Below are 15129 nucleotides of genomic sequence, written 5' to 3'. Positions count from 1 at the left end.
GACCTTAAGAGATTCCATTCAATCCTTACCTCTGTAAATCTTCTTGTATTACTTTGGGAAGCTTTTCTTCATATCATATGACTAAGCATTTATCTATTTTCTCATTTTCACAGACTAGGAAAGCAGCCACTGTAATTATAAAGCTATTGCTCCTCCTCTCAAATATCTGTATGCAAGCCTATTTTACCAAGATGAATGTATGAAATGTAAACACACAGTTACTTTGTACTACTGTCCACCACTCTTAGATTAATGATTAACATCTGAAAGCCTTTCAAAAATTCATACATCAGATTCAAGTAAACCAAGGTCCCTCTCACTGTTACCCTGAACTTCCTGCCTCACCAGGTACAAGAGATTTACTTGGCACTTGTGTAAATACAGTAAACTCTTTCGTATCCACATTCTATCATCCAGAACCTTCACATCATCGGCATTTTAATCATAAGTAATGTTAGTTACGTCTTCCATAAGTACACCATAGGGAAAGTAAATACAAATAAATTACAGCAAACGCACTGTAAGTTCACAGCGTACAATACCACTGTTGTTGGTAAAAGTATTCTGCATACATTTTTGCTCATTTCTTTATATCTAATCTTGTTTTTCTTTAATATTATGCACTGCTAGGTGCACCTCTCCATTATCCAGAATATCTGAACATTCTGTAACCTCTCGGTCCCGGAGCTGCTGCATATGAAAGAGCTTACTGTATGAGGGAATTCACAAAGGCTTCAAAGTTCTGGTTTTACTTCAGTCAATCTAGCAATTTTCAGCAGAAATCAGCATCCTGGAAACTAGTAATGATGTCACTGAGAGGAAACTTCCAGTGTGACTTTTAATTACTATTGAGTGCCTCATCAGTGAACTAAGCAGAGGACAGGCAAAGTGACGGCTGTCTCTGAAGTTTGAGGAGTACACAGGGATCTTACCTGAAGTGCTTTGTGCTGTACTGCTGAGGGAAACATTGTAGTTGGAGGCACGAATGGATGACCAGGCACTAGTTGAAGGCAGCGTGGTGTTCAAAGATGAGGATGACCCTATTAAAAATGTAAAATTACACAAACAATAGTTCTCTCAGTAAAAGGGCAACAAAACAAAATATGAATTATAAATCCTGGCCATGTGGGCCTTAATATTGCCGGAGCAGACACACCTCCATTCCACCCAGTCATCGTGTGTCCCCCGCCTCCCCCCGCAGCAAACAGAAGGGCAAGGGCTGTAAATATTCAAATATTCAGCGTCTGGAAGTTCCATGTAATCAGAAAACATAGTTCCATTACTGTAACTACTCAATCACTGTAGCTTGATGTCGTGCAATTGCAGTGCTGTTAGGTTTTGCTTCCCCGTACGTTCAAAATTATTGCTTCTCAGGGCCCTATAAAAGAACTGCACTGAATACACATTGCTACTGCACATGCTAATTACTTGCTAGAACTCTCTGCATTCTGTTGCACCCAGAAACTCTGCTGCATCCATAGGATATTTTTCCAGCCATGAAACCTTACTGTCAACCAATGTTAAATGAGACTCTGGGAAAAGTAGCAATACTACTGCAACAAAATGCCTCTCTCCAGGTAGCTGGAGAGTGATTCACTTATACATACCACTGTTCCTGTCCCTGAGGTGGTCAACTTCCCGCACAGTATTAATTGAAAGATTGTTTATGACACTGCCAGGAGTGACGTAAGGGTCAGTTTCAGGGTCGATGTTTGGATAACCTTTCCATGGCTCACCAGGACGAAATTCTAGGAGTAAGGATCCCAAAAGAGAAGCTTAGAGACATGAAGTTATTTCCTTATACAGGAAAAACCAGTCAAGGGCCCACAAATTTTTGCTCATGTCAACACAGCTAAGCATCCAAATCGAGAAGAGATTAAAGTAATTCCCTGACTCCTACTTTTTTGCACCTCTGTCACCAGGGCCAAATTTCAAGGATGGGTAAATTACTTAATAAATTAGTTAGCTATGGAGGACCTCAATACTATCATAAAGTACAAAGCCACAAATGCAAAAGAAACATTACTGAATAGATACAATGTACCCAAGGAATTAACTAATGTGAAATTTTACCTGGTGGCCAGTTAACACTGCTAGAGCCATTAGGCGATTTGGCACGTGGCCAGCCATCCCCAACAGATCCAGGAGGACTGGCTGGTGAATTACTGCTGTTCATAAAGTCATATGGGACAAATGGGGAATCTTCCAGCCTAAAACCACTTGAAATAGCACCTATTAAAGAAAACAGCATTATCAATATTCTTCTCAACCAATCTCAGAACCACAAACCTCACCCTCTGCATAAGTGGCACATTCACGAACAGCTGAAAAATACGACAGGGAGATTTTTAGCTCCTGACTGTGTCATTTCAGACCTGCAGTGGGCTCAGGTTATTTAAGTCTGTGCAGTGGAAGTGGGACAACTGCAAGATTCCCCCAATTAAAAGATGTACGTCTGGCTGATGCTTCAGGGCATGAGAGCTTGGCCATTGACAGTCAGATCAATCATCTCAAACTTACAGTCTTTTACCAGCTTGTAGTTTCTATTGACAATAAAATACACAGATATGGCAAAGCTGTTAGCATTCCAGTGTGCTTTTAAAACCACGGCTCTCAGGGGAGAGACTGCAGGTCTACCCATTTTCACTGCTGAAGGGCTGGTGAACCAGTAATTGGCATAATGGAACTGTTTACAATAAACTAAACAAATACACAACACCCATGCCAAATATCTGCCAGAAAATCTGAAGTTTGTAAATGAATATGAATTTTCATATGAAAAAAGAGTATCTGATTTTCTGGATTACTATGTGCTTCATTCCCAAAATTGAATTCTAGTAGTGTGTATTGGCATTAACACGGTTCCTTGTGTATACTTATTACTAATAAAAGCCCTGTAAATAACAAATGCATATAATTAAGGACAAAGTAGTTTGGTGGCAATGTACACCAAGGAGTATAGTAGGATTCTATATTTAAAACACGTGGCAATGTCAAATATAAGGAGAATTCAAATCTTGCAGGTAAATCCACACGTAAGTGTATGGTCTGAAAAAGAATTACTCTCCTTGATCCATTTGCTGATGCCGAAGGCACATACCAAGTTGGAGTCTACAAAATTACATTTGAGGACAGATTTTAATAAAAATTCTGACAGAACATGATTACATACCACTTAACAATGGGGCCCCCCAGAACAATCCAATACAAAGGGAATGGAAGTTTCATATGCACACAGACCTTGAAAGTTCTGACTGATGTGTATGTAACATCAGTGTTCTCACTGAATATGCTGAACATACCATGTTTGCTGGAATTTTGATCCAATGAGGTGTTAACAGAAATACTGTCCACAGTTGTCCATTTCCTCAGGCGTGATTGTGGCTCCTTAATACTGCTCATATCCATGTTTACATTCAAGTTTGAGTTCATTCCTAGAAACATATTAATTTATGAAATAGGAACAAGATACTGCTCTGCTAACAACCACTGTTCTCTCTAACTATTCTTTGAGACTGTGTTGCTTTGCTCTGCTTGTTTAAACGCTTCCAATTCACATCAGAGCATTGAACAAAGACATAAGCACAGCAGTGCAAGTGCTAACTCTTGGCGGATACTTTCATGCAAAATGAAAGTGGAAGGAGCCACTGGTGAAATTATGATTAGACAATATATGACCACCACACACACCCAGAAGGAAACATTTGAAAAATGAAACCCAGAAACTTACTTTTTTTGAATGCTGATCTCAAATCAGTAGCAAAATTTTCAGACAAGCTGAGATCTTTATTTCTAGTTTTCCAGAATCCTGAAGATTCAGCTTTTGGTGACTCTCTCTGACTGAATCTGGGTAGCACAGTGGGACTATTACATCATGACAAGCCACTTTCTGAAGTTGGCTCCTTAATGGAACTCTCTCTGGAGCCCTATTCAGCAGACACTCTAGCTGGAATCTCATTTCCATGCCTGTTTTAGCTATTCAGTAGTACACCTGGCTAGACAACTGCACTGTACTTCGTAGGGATCCAGGGGCACTTCACAGGGAGCAGCGCAGACATCTTTGGTGTTTTGTCCACTTTTACTTTGTCCACTAATGCATTAACCCTAATTCAATACTAAACAAAAACCACGTACACCCCCAAATCCTGGGCTCTTTGCCTTTACTTCAAAAGCATGTGGATCTGCGGTCGTAGTATAAAAGGGGCACCACAGTCTCCCAAACCACAAGCTTGGAAACTATCTGAACTGCCACTATAACCTTTTTGTGTAAGAACCCAGTATTTAGTATTCAAGCTTAAATGAACACACTGTATTGACTCTGGCATTCTACACTTTTTCCAGTTCCTTATGGGCACTCTGTGACAAAGTTGCAAGGTGACAGTCTGAGCGGTGAACAGACAACAGCCAAAGGTAGCTTAAAGAATTTTCAGCAGAGCCTTCATTGCTGAGTGAAATGGCAGAGAACTCGGGAAACTTAAGGGGCATTTTGCCATTAGAGCTCTATTTATGATTTGCTTCACTCCTGTAAATCCTACACATGTCCCATAGAGTAGTATTTTCATATAGTGCTAAAGAGTCATGGAATTTCATAATTCATTTTACTAGCCCACTCACCTTCACCAGGAACTAACCAAAATTCTTTCACTACCACAAGTTAAAACTCGATACTGCTTTCTCTTTATAGGCCAACTTCTGCTACTCTACGTTCAGTCTCCGAAGAGACCTCACAAGTTAAGGCCAATGTCAGACAGGCCATGACCACTCTGCTACAACCTTTAGGAGGCTTCCCACTAAACAGGTGAACAGATGCAACATCTAAGATTCTGCAAACGTGAGACAAACATCAACAGAGCGGACACAGCGGAAAGGAGGATACGCCAGTGCTCAGCCCCTCTACCGTGGGTGCTATGCAAAGCAGTTGTGGGAAATACAGCTGGGGCTCATTTTGCATCAGTGATCCCTGAACCCTTTGCCTCAGCTACAAAGATGCTAGTGCAGAGGCGGCCACTGAAACCTCCATGTGTGTTATGAGGATTGCTAGAGACTGGAAGAATGGCTACAGCCAGCTGACAAGGGAGATTCCATTGTGTGTGCAGGAAAGTCTGCATGGGCAAAGACACATTATTCAGTCTTTGTACAATGTAGAATGAATTTCATCCTCTGTACATCATCATCAGTCTGGACCCAACCTCAGCAGGTCATCACTAAGCCACTTTACATGTCTGAAATGCTCCTATGATAGTGTTCTTGGAATATCTCTCTAAAAAGAGAAGATATATCAACAGCAGAGGGAACATTAAGACTCACAGGATCAAGTTATTTGAGGGTGAGATACAGAAAAATTGAATTTCCATTGAAAAAGAGCCCTATCTTGACCATGGTGCACACAGGCTACATCTACACTACAAGATAAATTTGAATTTAAGGCAGTTAGCTTGATTGTACCAAGTGACTGTCTTCACTGTAAATACCATTTGCTTGATTGAGGGAGCACTCACACTGAGAGCATATCATCATTGGAATGGGGTGGGGGTAGCGTCAAGTTCAAATGTACCAGTTTGAATGAAGGCTGGTGTAGAAGTGCTATGTATTTTAACTGAATTCATCAGCCTCCAGAGGCTGACTGGTGCTGTTGCACCTGGCTCCCAGCTGCCCACCACTCACAGGAGTTGGGAACTGAAAGTGTAGCACCTACCTCCCTGCTGTGCCTGGCTCCCGACTCCCCTGAGACAGGTGCAGCAGCGCTGGTCAGTTTCCTGGCTCCCACAAGCTGTGGGGACCTGGGAACCAAGCAGCAGAGTGAACGCTTCCAGCGGTGGGGGTGTAGCAGGGACTGGGGGGAGGGTGAAGAATGCAGGGCTGAGGGAACTGTGGGAAAGGTTCCCACAATGCACTGCTGCAACAGTCAATGTTTGGCCACCAGTAGGGGTAGCACTATCTCAACTTTGTGTGGTCTTCGTGGGAAATGAGCATACACAAAATCGAATTTATAAAACCCAGCATTATAAAATCAAATTTATCTGGTCGTATAGATGCAGTCTCAGTTACAAGTTACTTATCTAAACTGTGGAGAGAGGTCATCCTGCTCTGAATGCCAAGAGAAGCCCACTAGAATGCTCATAATGTGTTTAGGAAAAACAGCAACATTTTAACAAAAGAATTTTCCAATCTTGGTTCTTCCCACTAGAGACTGCCTTCATTGCTCTCAACCAATCCATTCTTCACTGAGAAGTTTAGATTGCTTCAGCAATCTAATATTTTCATGATGTAACCTTTCATTTGTGACCTGAATGCTGCTACCCTTTTGATTTTACGATTTATATAGTGTTCATTCAAAAGTATCTTACAACAATTTTATGAACACTACTGTCACCCATCGGGGACTGCAGTTAACCCTGGAATGGAATACAACATCTGTTGTATGACAAACATTACAGAACAGTGTAACCCAAGGAGTTTACTGTATCCAGAACAACAGTATATCCAGTTGAAAAAGGAAGAGGAAATTCAATGTTGGCAAGATGTTATCCAATTTGGAGTCTGGAGGGAGATCAAAGGTAAGTATCCCTACTCTTGAAGTACTCTGGAATTTTCAATGATCACCAGTGGACCTCATTTTTACATATCCTCTTAATTAGCTACCACAAAGCAGGATCTGGACAGCAACAAACAGCAGCTATTAGAGCAGCAACTTGCGTTCCAATCTGGCCAGAAGCAGAGTGCAAGGGGGTCACATGCAGTGTAGCAGCACGGCCTGCACTAACACACTTGTGACACATCATTCAATTTCTAGAACAAGGAAATTTCAGCAGCAGAGTCTGTAAAAATAAACTTTTCTACAGAGCAGGGACACATGAATGCAGAGAAGAGCAGCAGGAAGAGAGACGTGGGAGCAAAGCAAACTGGATGTGAAACGAAACAGGCTGAGGAAGAAGCAAGAAACAGGGAATATCAAGTTTAGGAAATATTGAAAAAGCAATCAGAAGGGACCTAAAGAAGAAAAAAAATATACAAGCCTGGAATTTCTGAAGTGGAAATTGGATAGAAACCTGAAAGCATCGAAAAAAGGAAGAAAAAGAGCATGGTGTTTGTATTTATAATGATTCGTTTTGCTGACAATGAGAGAAACAGAGTCCACAGCTAAAATTTTTTGATGTAGGTCAAATAGCTGGATAACATTTTTAAAGGTTAGCATGAAAGAGCATTTTGTTATTTATGTATCTCCAAAACATGGAGAAGACAAATTTTAATAGTCAGATACAATTGTCCTTTTTATGAGGGTTCCTCACATGGAAACTGTTCCCAAAATCCCTTTGGCTCCAGGACTCATGAGTGTGTACTTGGGACTTTGTCTGCAATTCTGAACCCATGAGGCAATAAAGAAAACACAAGGAGACAGACACTGCAAAGACTTTAAGGCCTTTTGCATTGTAATGTGGACATTCACATTTGGAAATGGTACAAGTTTGACTGGAGAACTTTTCTTGAACAGCCACATCAGGATGAGTCCAATAAGAGATGCTGTGGCTCTCAGTGAGAGAAAAGCACTAACACGATGCAAAACAGTGTTGCTCCCAGAGGGGAAAAAAGCCATGGAAGGTTGTGCATCTTCTAGCATACAAACATCAGCTAACTGAACTAGACTAGCAATGGAGAAACTCACCTATCGGGAAGCTGCTGAATGCATTTATTGGCGATGGCCCTTTCTGCAGCTCAGGAGTAGCATGGGGTACGACATTCTCAAGGAAAGATTTCATGGCAGGCTGATGGAGTGGTTGCTGTTGAGATGGTGGAGTCTGCTGCTTCATTAACAGGTTTGGATCAAGCTGACGGGACTGTTGCATCATCTGTTGCTGCATACTAAGAGATCGACCCTTAAAAAAAAAAAGCTGTCATGAAATAAATGGGGGGTGGAAAAATCACATTTGGCAAGAGCAGATTAATCCACTAATGTGTTTTTCTGTGTGTATATGTTAGCACAGCAAAATCCTTTCCAAAGGTGAAAATGCATTCCATCCTGTGATTCAAACACCATAAAGTCTCATGTACCTTATCGAAGACTCCATCTACACTACGAGACAAATCTGAATTTACGAAAATCGATTTTTTAATGCCAGTTTTTTTAAATTTGATTCTGAGTACCCTCACTTCCCACAGTCTCCCAACAAATTTGACATGTTGCTTCCACACTGAAACCACCAAAATAGCGACAACTTCCCCAAAACAATCCCACCCAAAACACTCCCGCACCAAAAAAAAACCCCACCAAATCCAAACCCCTGCCACTCACTGGCTGCGGAGGAACAGCTACTGGAGCCTGCTGGCTGGGAGTGCCTGATTGCAGGTGGCCAAGGGCACCTGCAGGGTGGGCATCTGCCCATGAGCATCAGGAGCTGCCTGTCTGCGGGGCGCCTGGACCTGCATGGCAGGAATGCAGCAGCTCTGGCCAGTTTCCCAGCTCTCACTAGTAGTGAGGAGCTGAGAGCCAGGTGCAGGGTGCAGCTTTATGGGATACATAGGGCACACTTGTGGAGGCTAATAAATTCAAATCAAAGACATGGCACTTCCACACTAGCCTTCATTCGATATTTTAAACTCGAGATTGATGCTATACCCATCCGTTAAATTTACATTTTGTTATCAATATTAGGGCAGATTAAATAGCACCAATGACATCTACAGTGAAGACTGACATTTTAATGTTGAGCTAATTCCTTTAAATTTGCTTTTCTCTCATAGTGGATATGCAGCCTAAGTTTGTCAACTGCACGTTATATTCTAAAATAAGCAACAGACACTTCTCTCTTTGTTAAGACAGCATTAACTTTTTTATAAAAAGGTTTAGCTATGATTATACCTGCTGTTCCTGCTGCTGACGACCACTAGAAGGCATGCTTCTTGGATTCTGCACTTTTTGCTGCTGCGCCAACAACCGCTAAAAAACAATGGTTTTATGAAAGGGCATTGTTCAACTAAAACTGCTGATCAGATTTTAAAGTTTAAAAAGAGAGAGAGTGCACTCTTTTGCTTACTTGTAGCTGGGAGATCTGAGAAAGCTGGTTCAACTGGGATAGTTGGTTCAACATGGCTACCTGTTGCGGGCCAAAAAGTGGACTCAGGCCACCACTGTTTGGTGCATACTTCAGCAATGATACTGGAACCTGTGAAATGGACCATATTGCAGCATATGGCACTTGACATAACACACACTACAACAATCTATGGTTGTACACTGGTAGATGGACAATAACCTATACAGTTAACCAACAGTTAGACAAGTCTCAGAGGGGTAGCAATGCTAGTCTGTATACGCAAAAACTACACGGAATCCTGTGGCAAAAAGTTACTCACCTCTTATAACTGTTATTCTTGACCATTCCAATTAAGTATGCACAGGAGCTGGAAGACTTTTACCCAAGCAGCTAGCTGGAGGGTCAGCATGGTTGTCCTCTAGAGTGACATCTCCATGGCACTCAATACAGTCCTACCCCTCCAGACTTCCTTATCATCACTGGTGCTGGTAGCTGAAATGCCCATGTGCTTGTTCAGCGAGTGTCATGGCAGTTAGTCAGTATTGCAGAGTAACTAGTTAGTGATTTGTTCTATTGTTATTCTTAATTTTAAATGTTAATTGTTTTATAAGTTTGTAGTTCATTAGGAAGGCTCCCGGGGGGCGGGGGGAAGCATCTCTCTCTTTCCTAGAGTCTCTAGACCAGAGATATGCTGATATTGTTGGGCTTTGCAGCCTGTGATACCTGAAGTAATTGCAGGCCCCGGAGTGACACCCACACTTCCTGTCTGAAGTATCTGAGAGAAAGACATCAAAACAACCATTTCTCTATTTGCAAGACCATCAAGTCAAGAACTTCGAAGGATACAGCACAACGGCTGAAGGTTTTGCTGATGGAAGCTAGAACCTACCATGCATGCGCATGTGTGCACACCTAATTGGAATGCACATGAACAAGCACTCAAAGAAGAACCTTAACGACTAACAGATATGGGCTTTCCTGGGTGACAGACAACTTTGTCAGATGTGGATTTTACCCAGTAGAGCTTATGGTCAAATAAGTCTATTAGTCTTTATGGTGCCACAGGACTTCTCACTGTTTCTGCAGAAATATGAGAGGCAGTTATATAGCACAGCCATCAGGTCAACAAATATTCAGGGTTCTGAAATTGCGAAATATGCTCCCCTATGAAAATAACTAAAAGATGAACATAATATATCAAATATTGACTATTATATATAAAAATAAGTTAAAACATTACATTTTCAGAGTTCAAGTCACAACACTCAGGGAAAGCGTGATTTAGAGTTCCAGCACCAATTTTAACTCAACCATGTTTCACACTCCCTTTGCTTAATGCTACACACCTAAAAAAGAGATACTAAGTTCAGGATCTAAGGGGAAAACAGAAGACAACTACAGATGTGCAGTGCCCCAGAGTGAGCACCACTGTCAGAGCTCTGACCTGCAATTTTTGATTTCTTGAGTAACACTTCAACACGTAGATTCCTGCCCCGATTTTGAAGGAAAAATTAGTGGAACACAGTGCCCCTGTCAGCAGGATGGGCACGCTGCACCCCTAGGAAGTGGGCACTCATAACGGCACCTCAGGGATTCTGAAGTGCAGCCCCGGCACTCCTGCAGAGTCTAGTCTAGTCTCCACATAGACAAGGAACTCAAGGTTTTGCTTCAGGATACACTCCGCCAGTTAAGGAAGGTAAGTGGAGAGACAAGTATGATTGGAGCGTTAGCTACAGTGTGGGAGGATCCAAGTCAGTCAGGGATGCTGCAGCCAACATTACAAGAAAAATCGAGAACGTAGGGCTGTACGCAGATGCAGGCCCCTTCCAACTACACAGCTGCCAACTTAAGGGTGTTTCCTATGGCTCATTTTCAGCCCTGAAACTTTATAGATATTCATAAGTAATTTTACACAATTTTCCCAAGGCCCTACAAAGATCATGCTGTTCACTGAGAAGTGACTTAAATTTGAAATTTTGGGTTGAGAGAAAAGTTTATTATGCAATTAACTCAGTAAATGAACAGATGAAATATGCTCCAAATTATAAGTCATTTTTCAACCAAGACCAAGTATAAACAATTGTATTCTACCCTCCAGAATGTTTTGGAAAGCTGGGGATGACTGACAATAAGGAAATTCTAGAACATTAACAACAGGGTTGCTCTGTCTTGTATTACCTGAGGGGAGAGTAATGGAGGAGGCACTTGAGCACGTGAGTTAGGCTGGGATGAATTAAGAGGCTGTGCTGGGGGCTGCTGCATACTCCTGGGCTGTGCTGCTATATTACCAACACCAAACACACTGGGATTGCCATTCTGGAAAGAGAAACAAGAGAAACAAACATTAGTGACGGGATAACTCTTCTGCAGTTTCCCCAACCCCAGCGCACAAAGAATTAGGATTTAACAGTATATCAATGAAAACAGTACTCAAGCAGCTATTTCAAAAGGAATAAAACACTCTCATCAAGTAACATGCCAAGGATATGCACATGGCCTTACCTGTCTAACAGAATTCAAGTTTTGCATACCCAGCCCTGCTAGGGAGCCAAGGGCTTGGTTAGGTAGTGCACTATTTGAAGGGGGAAGCTTCATGTTTTGATTGGAAATAAACTGCATGTTTTGGGACTCGTCTGCTACAATGCCATCCTGATTGGATAGACAAACAGATGCGCAACAACCAGCCAGCAAGCAAGCAGAAGGGAGAAACCATTGCCAGGAACAGAAGGGAAGAGTCACATGACAGTCCAGCATCAGCAGGAAACGGGCAGAAAACAAAAAAGACCAGATTAGTGTTATCTGCACTGCAAGTAAAAGAAGAGTGCTATATAAGTGTCGTGTTGATCAATTAGGTTAAAGGACAAACAAAGTCTTATGAATTAACAAAAAACCACTAATTTCTGTACAACAAGTACAGAAGCTGTGGGACAAAAGGATGATAGCTACAAATTGCTTCCTGAATATGTTCATCAGGGTTACAGTTAAGCAGTCACTAACCTTATCAAAGTAAGGACTGTGATCCATGGAAGACTCTTTGGAAATCTGAGGACGAGAACCAGGGCCCTTTCCTACCACCCGATTGTAATCGCCAACATTCAGGCCATGCTTATCCAACTCTATTCGTTTATCCTGTAACACTCCTAGTAAGGTGAAGACAGATTTGCAATGAAAAGCTGAAGAGACCAACTGGTTGCTCAAATACTCAACAGGAAATCTTTTAGTGGTCACTCAATAACAAGTAGGACATCTTCAGGTCACCCTCCTCAAATTTATTTATTAAACAGTAAATAAGTACGAGCTCACACTCATATGCTATTCTATCACTGCTCTAAACGAGACACTACTCAATAAGATGTTTAAAATCATTCAAACACCTTTTTTTCTTGTTCTGAAATACAGTACACACCATATTACCATGACTGCTATATGAGACTGCCAACATACTGATTAAACAAATTTTAATGGTCTTCAGGGGGAAAAAAAAAAAAGATTGTATTATGTTTGTGGTAAGCAGGGCAAGTCTCAGATGCTGTTTGAAGTTTAAATTTCCAGATGTTAACCACACATTCTTAACATTAACAGGAAAAAAATGCCCTGCTTTGCAGTTACATTTATTGTCTTCCTTCTATATGGCTGAAAAAATTCCATAGATCCTTAAACAAATACTTCATTCAGTTACCAAAGTCCTTCAAAGAGACAATAAATACAAAAAATTCAATATATCTTATCTGTGCACACTGGTAAATTAAAACAAAAAAAATCCAATTTTCAAAATTTAGGAACAGAATTTAAGAACACTGGGCCAGACCAAAGCTCCATCTAGCCAGTATCTATCTTCTGATAGCAGCAATACCAGGTGCCCTGGAAGGAATGAATGTAACAGGTGATCCAAGTGATCCACCCTGTTGCCCATTCCCCACTTCTGGCAAACAGACTAGGTACACCATCCCTACCCAGCCTGGCTAATGGCCATTGACGGACAGATCCTCCATAAATTCTCTCTCTCTCTCTTTGTCGAGCTCTGTTAAGGTTTCGGCATTTGAAACATCCCCTGGCAATGAGTGCCACAGACTGACTTATGTACCATGTAAAGCAAACCTTCCTTAAGTTTGTATTACATCTGCCGACCATTAACTTCATTTGATGATCCCTTGTTCTTTGCTATGAGGTGTAAACAACACTCTCCTCTCTACACCAGTCATAATTTTATAGACATCTCTCATATCCCTCCTTAGTCACCTCTGTTCTGAGCAGAAAAGTCCCAGCCTCATTCATCTCTTTTCACATAGAAACTGTTTCATACTGCTCATTTTTGTTGCCCTTTTCAATTCCAATGTATCTTTCAGATCACGGGCAGGGGTGGTGGTAGCGGGGGAAGACATGTCACGACCCAGATCCACATGTAGTATTCAAGATTTGAGGGTATTATGGATGTATACAGAGGTAATATGATATTTTCTGTCTTATCTATCCCTTTCCTATTTATTTCCAACACACCGGTAACTTTGACATCTGCTGGACACTGGATTTTTGTTTGCATTTTGTCTTGTAGGTTGTCCAATACAAATTAGCTATTTAGTTTAATTTTCTTATCTCCTGTTCCAGTGTGCAAAGGAAATGTAAATTTCAGTTATAAAGCATAAAGTTACAGAACATAATTATCTTAATGAAAATATTTACAATTAGTTTATAATTTTCTTTACATAATTTAGAATAAGGACCAAAACTTCCTGAAAACGTGCAGTTTGGAACAAATTCTGCTCATCTTTGATGCAGCACAGAATCATCATCTTGCAACTAGCGGATACTGTATTTTCCTCCAGAGGAGACTTCTACTGCACATCTTTCATTTTCACGCATATCAAAGTAATTCTACTATGTTTATTTGCTGCAGAAATCATTCAAATTTACTATGAACAGACCAGTTCCTCACAGACTTTCACTAATGAGAGGTTAAGGACACACATACTTCCAAAATATTCTTGGCAGGTAAGATTTTCTCTTTCATAACAACAAAAACCTCTTTAACCAGCTAAATTTATTTCTAAGAACAAATGAAATGCATTAAATACTAATATGGTATTAGCAATCTTTGTTTCCAGCAGCAAACAAGTTGTTCAAGAAGAGTCTTAGCTAGGTTGTTCAGGTCATATTTAGGCTCCAAGCCTATCAATATTTACGTACATGCTTAATTTTACTCACGAATACTTAATTTTACTTATGAATACACAGCAATTAATGGGACTTCTAATGTATGTCACATTTCTCATGTGTGCAAGCCTTAACATAATCTAAACTTTTGTTTCTTTAGGGGAATGAGAATTTTATTGTTTAGTAACCCAGAAGAGGATGCAAGCAAAACTAAAAGATATGGAATATAGGTTTCATAGTTAAAAACAAAACTGACTTCCCTTATGCTTACCTCCAGACATGTCCATCTTATTGCTCGGTATGCTTTCTTCTGGGGATTCTCTCTGAAGTAATAAAATGAATCAGTTTAATAAGAACCTTTTAAAAGAATCTAAAACAAAGGAGATCCAAATATTATTATTATTTCAATTCAACCCTGCAAGAAAAAAATTTAATCCTTGACAAAGCAAGTATGATTTTGCAAGCATTCATCCTATCTTCCATCCCTTGTATTGATGAAGTAAGACATCTTCTGACAATATGGTACATGCTACTAAAATTAAAACTTAACATTTGTAAGAATTTTCAAGAACAGGTCTTGTGATACTGATCTGAATAGTAATGGGGAGGGGGGAATCAAAGAAGAAAGGAGATAATTTAAATCTGAAAATGATTTAACAGACATAAGGCCCTTTATCAAGCCTGACAATATACCATACTTACTGAAAAACTGAGATTTGTGAATTGCTTCATGAATGGATTTATCCATGTTTCATCTTGTTTATTACCGCCTTTCATTGTTCCCTTAAAAATAAATGGGATTACTACTGTGATTCTAGAAATAGTCACCAGCACCTACCTATATTATATTGCAAAAAAGGATTAAACGAAATTATAAACGAGGATTAAGTCTGTCTACATAACTGTACAACAGAGTTTAATACAGACTAGGGAACTGAGAAAGAAA

The 15129-nt window shown here is 40.5% G+C and overlaps 2 protein-coding genes across 14 annotated transcripts in view; one reads left to right on the top strand and one right to left on the bottom strand.

Moving 5' to 3' along the window:
• The window catches only part of LOC142021533 (uncharacterized), a 28651-nt gene extending 21642 nt beyond the window's left edge, over positions 1-7009 (top strand). Inside the window, exon 11 of the mRNA XM_075010467.1 lies at positions 4685-7009. Within this exon, the coding sequence (XP_074866568.1) occupies positions 4685-4735 (51 nt within the window). The 3' untranslated portion in view covers positions 4736-7009. The remainder of the gene's footprint in view (positions 1-4684) is intronic.
• Positions 1-15129, bottom strand: part of TNRC6A (trinucleotide repeat containing adaptor 6A) — a 79500-nt gene that overhangs the window by 4864 nt on the left and 59507 nt on the right. For 9 of the 13 annotated variants that reach the window (XM_075010452.1, XM_075010453.1, XM_075010458.1 and 6 more), the window contains 12 exons: positions 14886-14966; positions 14455-14506; positions 12030-12172; positions 11211-11348; positions 9033-9161; positions 8858-8935; positions 7664-7874; positions 7017-7049; positions 3303-3434; positions 2074-2232; positions 1608-1748; positions 933-1040 (listed from right to left, as the gene is read on the bottom strand). In XM_075010452.1, coding sequence (XP_074866553.1) covers positions 933-1040; positions 1608-1748; positions 2074-2232; positions 3303-3434; positions 7017-7049; positions 7664-7874; positions 8858-8935; positions 9033-9161; positions 11211-11348; positions 12030-12172; positions 14455-14506; positions 14886-14966 — 1405 coding nt within the window. Of the gene's footprint in view, positions 1-932; positions 1041-1607; positions 1749-2073; positions 2233-3302; positions 3435-7016; positions 7050-7663; positions 7875-8857; positions 8936-9032; positions 9162-11210; positions 11349-11534; positions 11684-12029; positions 12173-14454; positions 14507-14885; positions 14967-15129 lie in introns of those variants that run through there. The other 4 variants (XM_075010454.1, XM_075010455.1, XM_075010464.1 and 1 more) reach the window with 2 other exon arrangements.

This window comes from Carettochelys insculpta, chromosome 16 (assembly GCF_033958435.1).
Source record: "Carettochelys insculpta isolate YL-2023 chromosome 16, ASM3395843v1, whole genome shotgun sequence".
Lineage (NCBI taxonomy): Eukaryota > Metazoa > Chordata > Testudines > Carettochelyidae > Carettochelys > Carettochelys insculpta.
The sequence above is the reverse complement of the archived record's forward strand: the minus strand, read 5'-3'. Positions and strand labels throughout refer to the sequence as shown.